At 42.6% G+C, this 20,747-nt stretch overlaps 2 protein-coding genes across 2 annotated transcripts in view; one reads left to right on the forward strand and one right to left on the reverse strand.

The window, feature by feature from the left end:
- IL36G (interleukin 36 gamma) overlaps nt 1-20,747 on the reverse strand; it is a 157,105-nt gene that overhangs the window by 95,990 nt on the left and 40,368 nt on the right. The window lies entirely within an intron of this gene.
- IL1B (interleukin 1 beta) lies at nt 676-7,514 on the forward strand. The gene is made up of 7 exons (XM_019444802.2): nt 676-738; nt 1,158-1,219; nt 1,756-1,804; nt 3,440-3,644; nt 4,187-4,348; nt 5,594-5,724; nt 6,703-7,514. The coding sequence occupies exons 2-7, from the start codon at nt 1,167-1,169 to the stop codon at nt 6,910-6,912; spliced, it is 810 nt and encodes a 269-aa protein (XP_019300347.2). The 5' UTR covers nt 676-738; nt 1,158-1,166; the 3' UTR covers nt 6,913-7,514.

Below are 20,747 nucleotides of genomic sequence, written 5' to 3' on the forward strand. Positions count from 1 at the left end.
TCAAGCATTGATACTGATTACATTTGTAACTGGCTAGGGTACCAGCACCTGTTCTGAAAGGGTTGCATGAGCTTGTCTCCAAGGTTCCCCCAGCCCCATCAGGAGCCTAACCCCTGCATAAATATATTTTTTCTGCCCCATCCTAGGAGGTCAACTGTCTCTCCAGAGGCTCCTATAATGGACCCTGAGCTCCCAAAGTAGAAAACAGCACCCTCAAAACAGACTGGGAGGGTTACTGTCATTTCTTTTTACCCCTTAATCCATCTCCAAGTGGGAAGCCTCCTAAATTTAAGTACAATGCATGAGTGAGGAATCACATTTGGGTATGTATCTCTATGTCCTCCACTTTGCCCCCAGCGATCCCAAATTAAAACATTATTCTAACCTAGGAAAATCCTGTATTTTAATATTGACACCATTCATGTAATTGTTTTCAGGAAAACAATACATATTTGCATAATGACACATTTGCAAAGATGTGTCATCATTTGCTACCATTTGCCTTTCCATGGCCTAGAGAATTATTTCATTTTATCTTCTCCCAGAAGTTCCCATCAATTCTTTTTTTAAAAAACTTGATTGTGAAATTAGTTAACCAAAGGGGAAATTTCTCAGCTCTCTACTTCTGCTTTTAAAGAATATAAAAGAATGAGATTGAAATTGGCAGAGAGCAGATCTCTCGAGGCACAGCAGCCCACTCCGGGATTCTATTCTCTCCAGTCAGTCTTCATTACTCAGGTACAACTTGAACTAACTCTTCTTTATGACTCGATCCTAATCAAGTCTCTCTGTCCCTCTCTCCCTTCCTCTCTGCCTAAGGGCTGGGTTTTCTATAAAGATACCACACGTACTACTATGGTTATGATTTGTGAAATATTCTGGGAATGGGCACTGCTTATGTAGCAGCGGACATCTGAGAGATCAGTGTCAAAGCCTCTGCTCCAGATCTAACGAATACGCTCCTGGTTTGGGTTTGGGTTAGCAACTGTTTCTTCTGGACCCAAAGGAAGGCTCTTTCACACACTCACTCATTCATTCAAAGGCTGTTTCTCTGCATGCCTGCCATGTTGCAGGCGCTAAGGGAAATTCACATAAGAAGGCGGCCCTCGTGGGGACTGGCCTGGCAAGAAGTTACTCCTTTTCTCCTCTTTACCCAGGTTTCTGAAATGGCCATGGCAGCAGTACCTGAACTCACCAGTGAAATGATGGCTTACTACAGGTCAGTGGGGAGACTGAGACTAGCAATGTGAGCAGGGTTCCTCTTTCAAGAGTGGAGTGTTATCTGTGCTTGGAGATCAGATTTGTCCCCCAAACTGCCTCTTCCAGTGGCAAGTGGGGTTCCAAGTGAATCTGGTTTAAAGACATATTTCCCACTACAAGTCCAGCCTTGGGACCGCATAGGACATCCAGATGTGGTTGCTACAGGGGCTTCCTGCAGATGACAAACAGGAAAAAAAGATTCCAAGTGCACAGTACAGGGGACTCCTTGGCAAAGTTTGGCCTGATGGAGAGCAAAAGTTCAGATGTTAACTGGGCTGGAAGTTAGGTCTCAGGCTCCAACAGAGAGTACAAAGGATATCTGCCCCGCCTCCCATGCTGCCCGTGTATATTAGCATAAAACTTGCCAACAGCTTTCAGTAGCTTTAAGAGACAGGCTATTTGAGTTTCCTATTAATAGTGGAGACTGTTTGCAGGGAAGGGAAAACAAAACGTGTCTGGGAGACTAACTGAGCAATCTCTCTGTTTTTATTACAGTGATGAGAATGACCTGTTCTTTGAGGCTGATGGCCCCAAAAAGATGAAGGTGAGACCGTGGGCCAAGCTCACAACTCCTGGAGGGACTCTGACATGAGAAAGGCTCCAGGAAAAGGGTTCTGGGCCACCTTGTTCCCGTGGCATTTTGTGACGGAAGGACTTTCACCTCTTCCAGTGAGGCAGATGCGGATGGCACGATATCGCTCCCACAGTCACTCACTGGGGCTTGGCAATGGTGGCCATGTTCAGGGAGGGCGAGGAGGAATGGCTGTGGGGATAAAGTTTGCTATCTCTTGTTTGGAAGGCGGCCCCGGCTCCAGTGCAAATTTAATTCTCCTTTTAAGAGAGGGTTCAGCCTACATTAGTCACTGAAGTCCTTGGGAGTTCATGTACATCTGCCCCCTTTAAAGGTAGAATAGCTTTTTGCTCCCTGGGATAGAGCTGATGACAATAAGATGTGGATGATGTAAACAAAAAGATGAATTGGGAGTTGAGAGAAAATCATTCACTTGCTATTTGACCTTAAAGAAGCCATTTCACCCCCTGGACCTCTGAAATATAAGGGGCATGCACTAGATGATCTCTTAGCTCTTGGCCTCCTGTAACCTTCAGTTCTGAAATACTGTCAGTGATAGCTAAGTTTATCCCAGGAAATGGGTGTTTCTCTGACTCTCACCTTTACTGAGAGCCGTTTTGACGTTCAGGATGTCCCTTCTTTTCTGTATGAGGCCTAATAACTTTCCAAGGTGCCATCAACCCAGCCAGGTCAGTTGCACAGATTAGCAAGCAGCCACTTTTCTCGGACTTTTTTTTTTTTCTTCTTCAGTTCATGGCAGCTTCCTCTAGCCTAATAAGTCAGTCCCTATTGCTGTTCAAAGCCTATTTCTCTAAATGCTTTAAAACCAGTAACTGGTTTACTCCAGCCCTGAGGGGAGGTGGTGGGGGGCGGGGTGCTTCTCTGTCTGGCTCTTTCCCTGCTGTTCCTTCCACAGCCTGTCTCTCCCTCTGCCTCATCTGGAGCCTCAGCTGTGAGCAGGAACTTCTCTCACTCAGCTTTCCTCTGTGCTGTTAGAGGCCTCTTTAACTGTTGAGCATTCAAACCATTATCAGCCACCAGGGCAACCTCACTTAAGCCCTCATGCAGTTTTGCGGTTTCTCTGAATAACGGGAAAGTGGGAACGTATTTCACACATAGTAACCACTTGTAAAGTATTTGTAGAATGCTTATAAAACAGTGTTTAGAAAAAAAGAAAGAACTTGTATAGAATAATTAAAAACCTGTTGAATGAACATAGATGAATAGAAAATGTTATGATCATCATTGCCATGAAAAATTAAATATACAGTGTTAGAGCATTAGGGACTCAAGAGGACACAGTTGAAGAAGGTATAAATTTATGGCCAGGTGGAGTAGTTTGTGAAGAAGATAAATGAGGTAGACATAGGTTTTATTCTAAAAGAATACCCTCTAGGCCATCAGAAAGCCCACAGTTCTGGTTTGGGTTCTGTCTCTAACTCACCATGTGTCCTTGGGTAAACCACTTAACCTCTATATGCTTCAGAGAGAAGAGAGTTTATCATTAGAAGCTCAGTTATCTCTAAGGCCCCTTCTACTTCTCTGATGTCAAAACGGAAGTTCTCTGGCCCAACCACCTTAACATACTCTTCCTGGGTCTCTCCACAGGGCTGCCTCCAAAACCTGAGCCACAGTTTTCTGGGAGATGAGGGCATCCAGTTGCAAATCTCCCACCAGCCCGACGACAAGAGTCTTAGGCATGCCGTGTCGGTCATTGTGGCTATGGAGAAACTGAAGAAGATATCTTTTCCCTGCTCACGGCCCCTCCAGGATGAGGACCTGAAGAGCCTCTTTTGCTGCATCTTTGAAGAAGGTACTTAATGAGAACCAAGGGCAGACAGGAGATCTCTGGTCATGTCCTTTTCAGAGTCCATAACTCAACAGACAACTAACCTACCCTAAAGCTAAAGTCCTTCAAATGTAGAAGGGCCAGCAATGAGAGAAAAACAGAGAAGCCTAGAAACTAAATGAATTTAGTTGAAACTATTCTTAACACAAAAGCGCCATAACTATTCACATTTGCCAGTTACTCTACCATTCTCAGAGGTTTTCATCTGCACTACCTCCTGCAAGTCTCACACTGTCCCTGTTGGGCTAGTGTTATGGTCGTTGCCATTTTACGTGAGTAGCTCTATTGTTAGTCTGCAGCCGGCAATGGAACTGCAGCCCAAATCTACGTCTCATGATGCCAAGTCCAGAGTTCTCGCACACCCCAACTTCCTCCCCACCAGTTATAATCAAAGACCAGCTACACGTGCTCAGATGTCCTCCAAAACACCAAATTCGGCTGCCTTACATCATCCGGCCTGCCTTTCCAATTTTCCTCCTAAACAGCATATATGCTCCACATTTCAGAACCCATCATCTGTGACACGTGGGATGACGGTTTTGTGTGTGACGCGGCCATACAGTCACAGGACTACACGTTCCGAGACATAAGCCAAAAGAGCCTGGTGCTGTCTGGCTCATACGAGCTTCGGGCTCTCCACCTCAATGGACAGAATATGAACCAACAAGGTAACTGGGGACGTTTTGATTCTTTTCTTGGCCTCCTGACCCTGTGCTAACTCTCCACATTTTTAACAAAGTAGTACAATAAGGCAAATTATGACCTAAGTGGAAAAATGTATAATGTATAACAGGTAAACATTTGTGTTTTGGTCCTAGCAAGGACACCAGATTGATTCCCTTAGCATGTTCATTTTTTAGCAAGAGATGAGACTCTGAGAAATTAGAATGCTCAAGCACACCCAGGACCATTGTCCAGCCAAGTCTTTGAATGATAGTGTAATGTCAATGCTTCCATTAGAAAGGGGTCATTTGATGGACATGACCTAACTGCCTGTGGGTTCCTTTTTCCTGTCATTGAGGTTGAAACTAGGATGGTGAAGAGATACTGTGTCCATCCGCATTCCCAACCCTGCCCCCTTAACCCAAACATCCTTCCCGCCCAATACCAGATGGTTCCTTGTAGGGAAATTTTACTGGCAAGCAGGAGCTTATCTCTCTCTACTGTAGCCAGCAAATGTTTCAAGTCTGGAGAGCCCATTAGTTGTGGGAATCCGCCTGGCACCTCACCACTGTGGCTGAACCCTGTATGCAAGAGGGCAGCCAAGGGAGCAGCTGAAAGGAGCAGGCTGTTCCCTTCCAAGGCTGCTGACCTTGGAGAGAGGCATCCCAGCCAGGCCAGGACGAACCTGTTTCTTCAGAACTGGGTTGTGAGCATGACCTCAAGGCCCCCAAATGAGATGGTGGTGACTAAGGAAGATTAAAATGAACGTCTCTTTGGAGCCACTTTTCCCAGCTAAGCCTCACCTCTCCCAAGTTCTTCCCACTTGTTGCTCCAGGTTCCTGAAACAGATCTGTGCCTGATTTCTTTCGGGAGCCCTGATCTCCCTCTTTTCTTGCCTTGCACATTGATCAAATTGTTCTGCCCATACGGATGGGCACGCCAGTGGCCAGTCACAAAATGGCTTCCTTCTTTCAGCATTTAAAAATCAGACCCCCTAATTCTTCATTGCCACCGTGATGAGGCTCTAAGAAACCCCTGCAGACCTTCTTTCTAGAAAATATGAATCAAGCAACTAACCCTGCTACTGTCTGTGACAAGCCAAGTTATCCTGTCTGTTGGGCCATAAGAATCTTAGTGTGGGTTCCCACAGAAGATGTTAATTGTACGAGTCCTGGGCTCGAGGTCCAGTTGTTGGGCCAGCCCTGCAAGGCTGTGCGTTCCTGACCACAAGGCCCCTTTCCGTTCTCTAGTGGTGTTCCGCATGAGCTTTGTGCATGGGGAGGAAAATAGTAAGAAGATACCAGTAGTGTTGTGCATCAAGAAAAATAATCTGTACCTGTCCTGTGTGATGAAAGACGGGAAACCCACCCTACAGCTGGAGGTGAGTACCACGGGCTGAAGGCTTCCTAGGCTTCACTGAAGCACATTTAGCCCTCATTTATTTCCAAAACAACTACCTTTTTTGCTCAGAAAATCTGGGAGCGTATCTACTTGGTAATTTTGCATAAATGTAAATACATTTAATGTAACTACCAAATGCATGAAACTTTCACTCCCACCACGGAAAATTAAGTCATTTTGCTGATGTTATTATGTCCTGCCATTGTGACCACCCAACAGATTATACAGTGTTAGGTTTAGAAGGCTTATAACATTGTTAGGGCTACTCCATTTGGTAAATGACACCTTAGGAAATGAATCAATTCAAGGGAGCTGTCACCTGTCATCTCCTCCACTCTCAAAATCACCTGCCACCCCACCCCCCTAACCAGCTTTGCCAGCAAAAGTTTCAATTCTAAGTTGAAGTCATTCTAACCAGGGCCATAGAGAAAAATACAACAAAAGTCCCTGGAAACTAGGTAGTCCTACAAGTTTTCACCTAATGTTCACTTTTTAATAGAATTCTCACTTATAGGGGCTCCTGGGTGGCTCAGTCGGTTAAGCGTCCGACTTCGGCTCAGGTCATGATCTCACAGCTCGTGAGTTCGAGCCCCACGTCGGGCTGTGTGCTGACAGCTCAGAGCCTAGAGCCTGCTTCAGATTCTGTGTCTCCCCTCTCTCTCTAGCCCTCCTCCACTCATGCTCTGTCTCTCTGTGTCTCAAAAATAAATAAACATAAAAAATTTTTTTTTAAATTCTCACTTATATTATGCTCCCTACCATTTGATACTAAGTTTCAGAAAAGAGAAAAAGCTCTTTTAGTCACTACACAGAAAGTTGGTATCACAAAGATAAATCAGGAGTCTGGATCCTGGTCCTATGACTCATCAGTTTCCTCTCTAGCTGAACAAGAGAATAACTTTACCTGAGTGTCTTTGTCCCTTCCCTCATAAAAATTCTTATTTCTGTTTTGCTGCAGATGTTAGACCCCAAAGTTTACCCAAAGAAGAAGATGGAAAAGCGATTTGTCTTCAACAAGACAGAAATCAAGGGCAATGTGGAATTTGAGTCTTCCCAGTTCCCCAACTGGTACATCAGCACCTCTCAAGCAGAAGAAATGCCTGTCTTCCTAGGAAATATCAAAGGTGGTCAGGATATAACTGACTTCATCATGGAAAGCGCTTCCTAAAGAGACCTGTACCCTAAAAAGAGCCCAAATGTGCTGAAAAACCCCTGCTGGCTGGCGGAAGGGGAATAGAAGGGCTTAAACATGGCCTCAGCCTGAACTTCACTATTATCTAATCAATGCACAGCTGCCTTCCTTAAATCACTGCTAAGAAGATCTGTCCGCCAGCCAGGAGGAATAACCCCTTCTTCCCAGGGCCAATCCTCAGGTCCCCTCTACTGAGCCAGGTCACCTTTATCTCTTCTACTCACTCAAAGCCACCCTGGCAGAAACCGTTACACTTTAGGTTCAAAGAAACCCTCTGTCCTTTGTGCCCAGCCTCTGATGAACAACCTCTTAACTATTTATTTATTTATTTATTGGTGGGTTAGTCTATTTAACTTAAGTCAAGAGGGCCAAGAAGCATCAGTGTCTGTGAAAAGAGCCGAGCCTTCAATATCTATGAAATTAATTTAATTTGCACTAGTGTGCCATCTTTATACCAAGTCCTTTCACCAAGGCTGAAAAATGTATAAGCTCAGATTGTTTACAGAGGAATATTTATGAATGATTAAGTATGATCACTCTGCTTCAATGATTCTGAAATAAATTTCACTGAAAAAATATTTTTTTTTCTATGTGGTAATTGCCTTTTCTGGGATCTGATCCAGAAGAGTAAAGATAAATGGGGCCATGAGAGTTCTCCTTGGGAAGCTGTAAGCCCAATCCTCGTCTCTGAGCGTGGCAAAATACCTAGGAACATCACCGGCCAGCAAAGACAAGCCTCCCTATCCCTCCCCTTCATTTCCATTTTTCAAGAAAAGGATATTTGGTACACAAGTCTCATCTGAAGAACAGGATCAGCTGAAGTAAGGGAGGAAGGGTTGGTGGTTACAGCCACCAACAATTTCTCCACTCATTTATTCAACAAACATGTATTAGGGAAATGCTATGTACTAAGAGCTACAGAAACAAGACAGGTAAGGCATTTCTAGTTAGATAGGAGAGGCAGATATAAGGCAAAATATAAGGAGAGGCAAAAATAAGGCAACCTGGCAAAGAGAGGTAAGCTAAAGTATGAAAGGAGCAGACAGGAGGAGTGAAAACATCCGCTGTGAAGGACAGAGGGTCAAGGAGGACCGACCTATGAGTCAAGCCTAAAAGAATGAGCAGGATTCCTTGTACAGAAAAGAAGGGAAAGGGTACTCTCAGTAGTGGGGCCAGTATCATCAAAAGCATGGAGTGAAGAATAAAGAATGAATGATGCAAAGAGTAAACTTTCAGAATTGCAGAAGTCACCAGAAGCAAAGTCAAAACACCAAAACAACCTAGGGAAAAAATACTTGTAACTGTATCTCACACAAAGGGATAATTTGTTTAATATATAAAGAGTTCCCTCAAAAGCATTAGAAAAAACATGAACATAAATCCAACAAAACAATAGGCAAAAATCTAACAAAACAATGTATTAACAGGCAGTCCACAGAAAAGGAAATACTATTAGATCTTGGACAGAGTAAAACATGCTCAACATAACTTATAAGAAAATTGAATTAACAGTACTTTGAGATAACAGTGTTATCCTATCAGATCACCAAAAATCAAAGTTTAACAAGACACCCTGTTGGGAAGACTGGGGAAACCCCCACTCTAAGATACTACAGGTGGGAGTATAAATTGGTACAACTCATATAGAGGAAAATTTGATAATAACTATGAAAATACAAATAAACAACCCCTTTGGCCCAGCAATTTCATTCATGGGGATTTATCCTACAGGTGAAAATATACCCATGTGAAATGATACATGATCAAAATTACTCATTTCACATCACTTGTAAAAGCAAAAGATTGGAAATAACCCAAGTGTCTATCAATGGGAGCCTGGCTAAATGAATTATGAGACATCGATACAATAGAATGCCATTCTATATGCATTCTATAATGCAGCCATAAAAGAATCACAAAGCATTCCACACCAATATGTTGACTACAGTATAGCATTAATAAACTCTTGTCATATATTGCATTTAATGTAACTGGCAATAAAGCAGCAGAGGAAAGTGTCTATATCTGCAGGCAGCCTGACCTAGAATGAAGCAAAGCCTTCCTAAGCTTAGTCTTGGATGGAAAAGCAAAGGACTGTCTCTAGGTGCTTTGAAGGGACAAAAAATACACTAGTGCCAACTGTGGGCACCTTCCAACGTTCTGAAAAATCACTGATTTCTGCCAAACACCACAGCCTGAGACTGAGCATCTGAGCATGGGAGACAATCATCCACAATCCCTCAGAGAGAGAGAGAGAGAGAGAGAGAGAGAGAGCGAGAGAAGAATCATTGGCTCAGTTGTGATCATGTGATGTTCGGCATCACATACTACTCGTATTGCAAGACATTGTTCGTTTATCAAGATAAAATTTATTAGAAATGTTTGCTCATCTTCAGAATATTTGCAGAACAAGCTAGGGCACAGGAGCTAGATGGAGGCCCTACGACCTGGCAATAGCTCCTTCTCCCAACTCTGTCTGCTTCATAACTGCAGTGCAAAGGATGGGAAGGTACCCAAGTGGTGCTCGTTCTCAGTACATGATAGAGCTGGCAGGAGACAGGCTGCTGGTCCATGGATGGTGCTCATTCCCCAGTACATGATAGAGCTGGTGGGAGGCTGGTGGCCAGTTCAGGGAAGAAAGCAGAAGTACCCCTGGGATCCCCAGCAGTGATACTGTCCCCTTTCCTTGGTTGATTGATACAATCCCACCCACCTCTCTCAGGTCCAAAGGGAGAACTTGCCAGAAAGAATGACAAACTTGAAGCCATTGAACCTCATGAGGAAGCCAGATTCCAAATCAACTATATGAGTGCAAATTGGTACAGCCATTTGGGAAAGAAACTTGGCCATGTCTAATTTATATTTTTAATATTTATTTATTTATTTTGAGAGAGAGAGAGAGAGAGTAGGGGAGGGGCAGAGGGAGGGAGAGAGAATTCCAAGGCCACTCTGCACTGCCAGTGCAGAGTCCCATGCAGAGCTGGCACTCACAAACGCTGAGACCATGACCTGAGCCAAAATCAAGAGTCACTCCCTTAACCGACTGAGCCACCCAGCCGCCCCATGTCTAATTTATTTTTAACATGACTTATGACTCAGCAATTCCACTGTTTGGTGCCTTCCCCAAACAATTTCAAGGATGTTTATTTTAGAATTGTTTATAAAAAGTTCAACAAAGTAAACTTTGTTGAAACAACCTAAATGCCCCCTGGTAAGGAAAAGGTTAAATAAACCATGCTAAGTTAAAAAAAAATTTTTAATAGTGCTGAAATGGAAAGAGATTCAGACAAGTCATCAAGAGGAAAAGTCAAATTGCAAAACTGTTAGCACAGGATGATACTATTTACATAAAAGAAAAAAGCACTGCACATCCAAAATGCATGGCCATGTGCTTCTAAGAGTATGTAAGGCAGAGAACTCTAGAAGGGTACTGACTAGACTAAAAATAGTGGTTACTTGGGTTAGGGTAAGGTGGGGGTGGAGCAGGAGGGGAGGTCGCTAAGAGGAACTTTAGCTTTATGCTTGAATTTTTTACAAGAAGAATGTATTTGTGAATTACTTACATAATTTTTTTCAATCCTCTGCATTAATATGTTCAAAAGACATGGGTTTCAATTCTCGGAACTGAGCCAAAGACTAAAATTGACCCTCCAAGGGCTATTCTATTCCTGGTTTGGAGCCAAGTTCTTTCCCTGATAAGAGCTCTCCCTTTCTCTGCACTAGGTGTTCTTATCCTGGAAAAGAAAAATAACCTATTTCTAACTCTTAATTCTTTTTAACATTTATTTATTTATTTTTGAGAGAGAGAGAGAGAGAGAGAGCCAGCATGCATGCACTGTATGCAAGCATGCAAGCAAGGGAGGGACAAAGACAGAGAGGAAGAGAGAGAATCCCAAGCAGGCTGCAAGGTGTCAGCACAGAGCCCACCACAGGGCTTGATCCCAGAAACTGTAAGATCATGACCTGAGCCGAAATCAAGAGCCGGATGGATGCTCAACCCACTAAGCCACCAAGAAGCCCAGAAATAGCCTGTTTCTAAGTGGAAAGGATCAGATGATTTGATCTGATCCCTCCCCAGAACCAGAACCCTCCCCCCACTCTACCAACCGCATGCAATATAACGGAAGTAGGTAGTCTTTACAATGGGCTGGGAAGTCGATTTGTCTGCACCTCCAGCAGGTAACACACCACACCTACCAGCTACCAGCTTTCAAGGAGATCCCATGTACCCAGACAGTGGGAGGCAAGTGCTTATAAATTTGAGTCCATACAGTTAGGGTGTGGCTTATCCTATATGCTTGGGCTGGAGTAAGCAAGTATCTAGTGGGGGGAAGGTAAGTGATGCAGTGGTGTGTGGGAGCTTGTCTAGGTTGGGGGTGGGTGGTTGCTACAATGTCCTTCCAGTGAAGGAAGGATAAGTCAGCCTGCCTTCTGTGCAGACCTGCTCCCTGCCACATTCCTCATCCCCCTGGACAGCCTTGCTGAATTATCCACAAACATCTGATTCAACTGGAAGCCAGGGTGAGAATGACTTAGAGAACTGGTGTGATGCCCACTCAGGGATGCAGAACCAAAGTCAGAGCCTCCTCCCAGTTCTTATCACATCTCACCCAGATCCTGACTTCTAAATTGGCACTTTGGAGCAAGCCAAGTGAACAGATTTTCCCCCTGGGAAGTCCCAAAGCAGTATGTTTCGTATTTGTAGAAGTATGATTGTTTGCTTCCACAAATAATCATGAAAATTCAAATCCTTCTTGGAAAGCAAATCATGAAACCATGAAACGAGGCACACGGACCAGGAAAGGTAGACAAGGAGGGTGCCAGGGGCCTAGGCTACTCTCTCAAATCAGGGGTCTCCCTGTCTCTGAGAACATCTCACCTTCTGGCAAATAAGGCAGCTGCAGTTAGAGGGATCCAGGTGAAGCCTGTGCTTGGGTCCCTCAGGGGACCAAGGTGTCAGTTGTTACTGGTATTCAGCCACCCTCTTCCTGGCCCTGAGCTTCCACACAGGCTGTTTGAAGGGGCCAATGCTTCTCTTTCTCCCCAGCCCCTCACCTCCATCCCGGCACCCAAACCCATCAGCCCTCAGAGACAGAAAAGGTATGACATCCTTTATATGCCAGGGATCAGAAGTGTGAGATGAGGGAGTCCTAGCCACCACCTGAGCATCCTGACACTGCAAGTCAACCTGAAGAATCACCTAGCCAGACGGTCCACATGGTTTGTGTGTGACTGCTCAGTTTGGATGAGTCCCTGGAGCAGAGGGATGTGTGGAATCCAGATACATACGGGAGCATCTACACACTGTATTTGGCTTTAAAATACAATATATCATTGGGCTGCCTGGATGGCTCAGTAGGTGGAGTGTCTGACTCTTGATTTCGGCTCAGGTCATGATCCCAGGGTCCTGGGATGAAGCCCCACATCGGGCTCTGTGCTGAGGGTAGAGCCTGCTTAGGATTCTCTCTCTCTCTCTCTCTCTCTCTCTCTCTCTCTCTCTCTCTTTCTGTCTCTCTACCCCACTCGTTCTCTCTCTGAAACAAAAAATAAAGTAAAATAAAATACAACACATCAGGAACACCTGGAAGAGATGTCAAGTAGAGGAACTAAGCCTCGGTGCCCTCCTAGCCTTGGGGATGAGACCCTTGTCCCAAGTATGTAATGTACTCGATGCACCATCCATCATGGGCCTCACTTCTAGAGCAGTGAGTCCAATTCCTTCCCCAAAAGGCCCTTCCAGGGCCCTAATCCTTGTAAGATATTGGTCTTCTGATATTTTAGCATACAAACCACCTACAAGAATTCTGAAAAACTATGACTTCACCCCTTTGCCAACATACATGTTTTAGGTTAAAATCTAAAATTTTTTGTGATTTTAAATAGTTAATTACAAAGGTTATCATTTCTGGAATACTGTAAGTTTGACATAAAAAGAAAACTGCTACATCACTTATAAACAGATCCAACAAAATCCTAATACCTCAGTGACTGATTCTTACTGTCATCCATCTAAAAATTACATGTTATACATCTAAAAATTCCACTTTAACGGGAGAAAATTAACAGCATTCCTTTTTTTCTTGAACTGATATATCCATTCATTTCTCCCATGAAATTTTAATATAATGTAACACATATCATGCCTAAAAACATTTTACTGATCATTCTATGATACTTCTTTGCAATAATAAAAATGTGTTCAATCAAAACTTAATTTAAAAAAAAACTTATTTTTTAATGTAAATATAGGACATTAAATTAAAAAAAATTCTTCTAGATTGAGTCATCATTACAATTATTGTTAGCATACAATTGATCAAAATAACATAAATATATAAACATATTATGAATATTGATTATTAACGGGGCGCCTGCGTGGCTCAGTCAGTTAAGCGTCTGACCGGCTCAGGTCATGATCTCACGGTTCGTGAGTTCGAGCCCCACGTCGGGCTCTGTGCTGATGGCTCAGAGCCTGGAGCCTGCTTCATTCGGATTCTGTGTCTCCCTCTCTCTGCCCCTCCTGGATCATGCTGTGTCTGTCTCTCTCTCCCAAAAATAAATAGTAAAACATTAAAAAAAAAAAAAAAAAAGAGAGACTGACTGATATTCTTTATTTAAAAAAATACATATTGATTACTTGTGATATATCTTGATGAGACCAAGCTTTTTAAAAAATTATTTCATACATTTATATATTACTCATAATTAGAATGATCCTATTCAACATTGATCCTATAGGTAGTGGGAAAACATGTACATATAAATAATACATAGATAGGAATGAAAGGAATTTTATTGTAGCTATGTCACACAATTCTTTGAAATCTTTCTAAGTTACTTGCCAAAATCACATAGTCAGTCATCTATCATCAAAAACTATGTTTACAAAGATGTAAAAGATCTGTATGCTGAAAACTATAGAAAGCTTATGAAGGAAATTGAAGAAGATATAAAGAAATGGAAAGACATTCCCTGCTCATGGAAGAATAAATATTGTCAAAATGTCAATACTACCCAAAGCTATCTACACATTCAATGCAATCCCAATCAAAATTGCACCAGCATTCTTCTCGAAACTAGAACAAGCAATTCTAAAATTCATATGGAACCACAAAAGGCCCCGAATAGCCAAAGTAATTTTGAAGAAGAAGACCAAAGCAGGAGGCATCACAATCCCAGACTTTAGCCTGTACTACAAAGCTGTCATCATCAAGACAGCATGGTATTGGCACAAAAACAGACACATAGACCTATGGAATAGAATAGAAACCCCAGAACTAGACCCACAAACGTATGGCCAACTCACCTTTGACAAAGCAGGAAAGAACATCCAATGGAAAAAAGACAGTCTCTTTCACAAATGGTGCTGGGAGAACTGGACAGCAACATGCAGAAGGTTGAAACTAGACCACTTTCTCACACCATTCACAAAAATAAACTCAAAATGGATAAAGGACCTGAATGTGAGACAGGAAACCATCAAAACCCTAGAGGAGAAAGCAGGAAAAGACCTCTCTGACCTCAGCCGTAGCAATCTCTTACTCGACACATCCCCAAAGGCAAGGGAATTAAAAGCAAAAGTGAATTACTGGGACCTTATGAAGATAAAAAGCTTCTGCACAGCAAAGGAAACAACCAACAAAACTAAAAGGCAACCAACGGAATGGGAAAAGATATTTGCAAATGACATATCGGACAAAGGGCTAGTATCCAAAATCTATAAAGAGCTCACCAGGGGCGCCTGGGTGGCTCAGTCGGTTGAGCATCCGACTTCAGCTCAGGTCACGATCTCACGGTTCGTGAGTTCGAGCCCCGCGTCAGGCTCTGGGCTGATGGCTCAGAGCCTGGAGCCTGCTTCCGATTCTGTGTCTCCCTCTCTCTCTGCCCCTCCCCCATTCATGCTCTGTCTCTCTCTGTCTCACAAATAAACATTTAAAAAAAAATTAAAAAAAAAAAAAAAAGAGCTCACCAAACTCCACACCCGAAAAACAAATAACCCAGTGAAGAAATGGGCAGAAAACATGAATAGACAATTCTCTAAAGAAGATATCTGGATGGCCAACAGGCACATGAAAAGATGCTCAACGTCGCTCCTCATCAGGGAAATACAAATCAAAACCACACTCAGATATCACCTCACGCCAGTCAGAGTGGCCAAAATGAACAAATCAGGAGACTATAGATGCTGGAGAGGATGTGGAAAAACGGGAACCCTCTTGCACTGTTGGTGGGAATGCAAATTGGTGCAGCCACTCTGGAAAGCAGTGTGGAGGTTCCTCAAAAAATTAAAAATAGACCTACCCTATGACCCAGCAATAGCACTGCTAGGAATTGACCCAAGGGATACAGGAGTACTGATGCATAGGGGCACTTGTACCCCAATGTTTATAGCAGCACTCTCAACAATAGCCAAATTATGGAAAGAGCCTAAATGTCCATCAACTGATGAATGGATAAAAGAAATTGTGGTTTATATACACAATGGAGTACTACATGGCAATGAGAAAGAACGAAATATGGCTCTTTGTAGCAACGTGGATGGAACTGGAGAGTGTGATGCTAAGTGAAATAAGCCATACAGAGAAAGACAGATACCATATGGTTTCACTCTTATGTGGATCCTGAGAAACGTAACAGAAACCCATGGAGGAGGGGAAGGAAAAAAAAAAAAAAAAAAAAAAGAGGTTAGAGTGGGAGAGAGCCAAAGCATAAGAGACTGTTAAAAACTGAGAACAAACTGAGGGTTGATGGGGGGTGGGAGGGAGGGGAGGGTGGGTGATGGGTACTGAGGAGGGCACCTTTTGGGATGAGCACTGGGTGTTGTATGGAAACCAATTTGACAATAAATTTCATATATTGAAAAAAAAACTATGTTTAATGACTTATTATTCAACAACTTATTTAGGTCCTTCTTCAGTTTTGTTGGAAGTTAAGAAATGGAAATCACCCGAAGCCGCAAAAGTCCTTGGAGTCCTTCACTGGGGACTGAGACATTCCCTTTGTTTAGTGCCCCAGGGGTCCCGATTCCCCAGAGCAATGTAACTTCCTGAGAGGAGCCATGTGTGGGAAGACTGGCGTTCTCTTCTTTCTTGAAGGGTAGAAGAGCAAATATACAATGGGAAGTGAAGGTAAGCCTGCCTCCTTTCTGCTATTCACATGGCTGCCTGCCCTCATGCTGTTTATTGGACTGGATGAATGCCAGGAGTGACCACAGCTGATGTCAGGGCATCAGGTGACTACACAGCACCTAATTGAGCTCTACTTCGTGGTGAGGGGTTAAAGGTTGGAGTGAGAGGCCTGGGCCCACTCTTAACTCTGACGTTTTTTGTTCCTCTGTAACAATGCAGGGTGGGAGCAACGTCAGGTATCAGCTCTAGCATCTGTGGATCAGTTCATCATCAGTGATAGGAAAATAACCAAACACAGCAATAGGATGGAGAATAACTGGGTGGGTTAGCAATGAAAGATGTTATTTTTATTTTATTTTAGGTAAGGTGGTCAGGAAATGTCCCTCTGAGAAAGTAGCTTAAGTAGAGTACTGAATATAGATAAGGTATCAATCTTGCTAAGATCTAGGGGAACAGTGTGCCAAAAGAAGGGAACTTCTAGACGTGAAGTCCCCAAGGTCAGAAGTGGGCTTGACATAAATAAGGCGCAGGAAGAAGGCCAATGTGGCTGAGGCAGGGTGAGCACAGGAGAGACGGACAAGGGCCAGGTCTCTATGCAAGAAGGGTGGACCTAGTGTGTCATGCAAAACCATTGGAGGTTCTTAAACACGGAAGAGATAATCTCTTGTATTCTTTATCATCTTGCTGTTGTGTGAAGAATGGAGCCTGGGGACAGGAAGAAAGGATGACAAAAGTGGAAGCAGAGAAACTAGTTAGGAGACTGTGGCAATGGACTATGCAGGAAATAATAGTATCCTGGACCAGGGTAATAAGTGGTGGGGGATATATTCTGGGCATAGAAACAACAGAACTGGCTGATGGAGTAAATGTAGCAGATGAGAGAAAGAGAGAAATCAAAGGGGACTCAGGTTTAAGAGCTGAGTAGCTGGGTAAATTGGGGTATTTAAAGAAATAGGGCAGCCTCGGGAAGCAGCAGATATCATGTTCTTTTGTGGAGAAAGGGGTGGACCAAAAGTTCTGTTTTAACCAAGCTATATTTGAGATACCTATTAGCCACAAGAATATAAAATCCAAATCTCCCTTTAGATTCAGATTCAGAAGTATCTGGCATGTAGCAAGTGTATGATGCCATGGGTCACCTGATACTACCTAACAAGAGTGAGTTGCTGGAAAAGAAAGAATGGCTGAAGACTGAGCCCTGGGAACGACAACATAGAGAGGTTGAAAGGAAGAAATAGACCATCAAAGGAGATTGAGGAGGAGTAACCAGTGAGGTGAGGGAAAAACCAGGAGAAGGGAGAGGACAACAGGAGAAAGCGGGTAAAGGAGGAGGTCCAGCAGGTCCAACAATACAGAGAGGTCATGTACATGAGGACCTGGCCATTGACTCTGGTGAAAAAGAGGTTGTGGGTGGCCATAACAAGAGGACAGAGCTTAAGGACAAAGCCCTTCTAGGAATTGATTCAGGAGAGAATGAAAGGCAAGCAAATGGAGCCAGTGAGTAGCCAAGACTCCTTTGCATAGTTTTGCTGTAAAAGAAAAGGGGGAGCAAGAGGGATAGAGAAACACAGTGGTAGCCGGAGAGGGCTGTAAAATCAAATAGGATTTTTATGTTAAAGATGGGAGTTGTTATAGCACATCAGTAGGTTTGGTAGGCTCGTATAAATCAATCGGTAGGAGGGAGAGAGAAATGATACAGAAGAGGAAAAGGAGGATCACAGGAGGCAAAGCCTAGAGTAGCCCTGAGGGAAGGTGAGGAAGGGAGGTGATGTACATGGATAGATACAAGTCGGTCAGTAATTCCTGGGGGAGAAATACAAGGCAACTCTTCTCCTGACAGTGCCTGTCTTCTGAATGAGATCCACAGAGTGTGCTCAGTCACACTAGCTACTCAGGTCCCTGTGGGTGTTATTCCTGCACAGACTGGGTTCTCCTCTCCTGGCTCCATAAGCAGGACCATTTTCACTGCCCAGATCTTACTCTCAAACCAAACAGGTTGAGCTGCCCTGGCCACTGGCACATTCTCTTGGAGTCATCCTCTGCCAAACTCCAAATGTGGTTGTGCTTTCCTTCAACCCGTTTTAAGGTCCTACTGGATTCTAGAAAAGTCTCAGAGGCATCTCCCTCCTACTCATTATCATATGGCAGCTGTGAGCAGTGGCTATCACAGGTAATAAATGCATAAGAATTTATGCCATCACAGGCACTAAATACATAAGAATGCTGAGATTTTAAAGCACTCATTAATCATTATAGTGAGTGCAGAATTGTAGTCTTCAGCAAATGTTGAAAAAAATCAGATACTAAAAAATTTGGAAATTAGCTGATAAAGCAATAAAAGATAATAACTAAGTACCAAATAAGGGGAAAGTTCTCATCTTTCTGTATCAGGTGGAAAAACTTGAAAGCAGTTAAGATAAAAATTGGGCAACGGTAACATTTGAAAGGTGTCTATGGGGCTTAGTTGTGAGACCATTTCACAGCTAAGGCTTCCCACTGACTTACCAGCCTGGCCCCAACTCTAAGAATTGACTCTAGGAATTACAGGTGGTTTGCATCAAGTTACCCAAAAAGAGACCAATGACACTGTCTCAAATTCTCAAACCTATAGCTCAAAACAAGTTCCTGAATCTGACCCAGGAACCTCAGGGTCAGAATCTCTGGCTTAGGAACCATCTCAGATGGTTAATTGGTGATCTGTACCCCTGTATTAAATGGCTTTACAACTCCAAGAAAATGTTTAAGAAAAAAAAAGAAGCATAGAGCTGATGATGTAAATGAAACCCACAGCTTTAACACTTTTATGTTTAGAAATAAGTTTTAAGATTGTCCCGGTAATCTGTCTTTGTTACTCAATGAGTTTGAAACAATTAAAGAAACTGAAACATTAAAGAATCTGAAATTTATCTTTGTAATTTCAATTTGAAATGTGTAATTGATATTAGACTTCTGGTTTTAATTTGAAGGGTAGAAAACAATTTGCTTATGTTTGTAAAAATTGTTTCAATTTTTATAGCCTGATTTATTACTTTGGTTTTCATTTGCTTTTTTTTTTTTTTTTTTTTGAAGTTACAGGAAATTACTCAGATGCTTGGAAATATTTTGTTTATTAGGTTTTTAAGTCTGCCTTGGCAGGCATTTGAGGTATTTGAAAGAATTATATATTAAATTTGCAGATACATTAAATTTGTAGTTTAAACTATTTAAGGGACCTCAATTAACTGTGGTAGAAAAGAAAGGTAAATATTTAGGGGAACTTAATACATTAAGCAATAAAATAACTGAGCAGGAACTTAAAAAGTGAAAATGGTTTTTCTCATTGTTATACCAAAAACTGGCATTATAAATAGAATAGCAATATTTTTTAAGTTTATTTTGAGAGCGGGGGAAGGGTAGAAACAGAGGGAGAGAGAAAGAACCCCAAACAGGCTCCGAACTGTCAGCGTGGAGCCCAACATGGGGCTTGATCCCACAAACTGTGAGATCATGACCTGAGCCTAAATCAAGAGTCAGACGCTTAACTGACTAAGTCACGCAGGTGTCCCTAGAACAGCAAGAGTTTTAAGTTGAACTTAACATGTTAAGAGAATTTTGGCTTTTTGAAATTTATAATTGTAAAAAAATTAATTATGTAAATTTAGGCTCCAATAATTGTAAATGTCTTTTCCATGTATACATGCAACATTTAAACACTGAACCACCCCCCACCCAAAAAATTTGACATTAAGGAAGTCAGCCTCCTTCACAGCACTCAATTCAGAAGACCACGGAGGGAGGACCCTCCCCGAGTGGTCTTTATGAAGCTGTGCCTGTCTTACTCCTTCCCAGTGCATTAACAGTCCCTTTGAGTCCCTGATGATGAGCAACTATGCTGCTGAGTCTCAGCACTGAGTCCCAGAAGGACAAACATCCATCCATATCCTGCCACCCGCTGCCCACCCCCCACCCCACACACTCTTTGGCAACAAAAAGCAATTTGAATTTAAATTTTCATGAACCCCATGAAAAGTATACATAGCCCCAGCCACATTTCTTGGAATTTTCTTTTTCTTTCATCCATTGCCACACAGCTGTCTCCACTCTTTCTCTTCCAAATTGTTAGAATCCATATGCCATGCCCTAGACTCCCTGCTCTTTACAGATTTGGCATCACTAAAGTCTAAATAACTAGACTGGCTAAGATAGAACTGCCTCTTTGAGGTCAGAAATAAGAGGGAAAGGGCTAAAATATTGTATTAAGAAAGGTTATCTAAAATGTGGGGAAAAGACAAAAAGACTATTTGTGCCTTTTCACTGTCTAACGAACCCACCTAAAAAGCATCCAATGCTGTAGGGCAGGGGTCCACAAAACATTTTCTGTAAGAGGCCAGATAGTAAATCTTCTAAGCCTGAGGACCATAAGGTTTTCTGGCACAACTATTCAACACTGTTGTTATATCTTAAAAACAGTTATTGACAACCTATAACAAATGGATATGGCTGTGTTCCAATATATTTTTATTACAAAACAGGCAGAAGGCCAGATTGAGCCCACAAACCAGTTTGCTGACCCCTTCTCTAGAGGAAAGTATCTTTTTGTTTGATTTACTGTTTACTCATGATCAAGGCCCAGACACTATAGAATTAGACATTAACTTGCAGAAGATTGAGGGGTTGAGTCATTTTTGTCCAGTAAAATAGCAA

Source organism: Panthera pardus, unplaced genomic scaffold (genome assembly GCF_024362965.1).
Source record: "Panthera pardus isolate Hobbes unplaced genomic scaffold, ASM2436296v1 HiC_scaffold_26, whole genome shotgun sequence".
Classification (NCBI taxonomy): domain Eukaryota; kingdom Metazoa; phylum Chordata; class Mammalia; order Carnivora; family Felidae; genus Panthera; species Panthera pardus.

Bases quoted from the DNA above. Each gene is read 5' to 3' on its own strand.
- IL1B (XM_019444802.2), top strand. From the start codon at position 1,167: ATGGCCATGGCAGCAGTACCTGAACTCACCAGTGAAATGATGGCTTAC. The intron at 1,805-3,439 runs GTGAGACCGTGG...GTCTCTCCACAG, and splicing joins ATGGCCCCAAAAAGATGAAG to GGCTGCCTCCAAAACCTGAG. The intron at 5,725-6,702 runs GTGAGTACCACG...GTTTTGCTGCAG, and splicing joins AACCCACCCTACAGCTGGAG to ATGTTAGACCCCAAAGTTTA.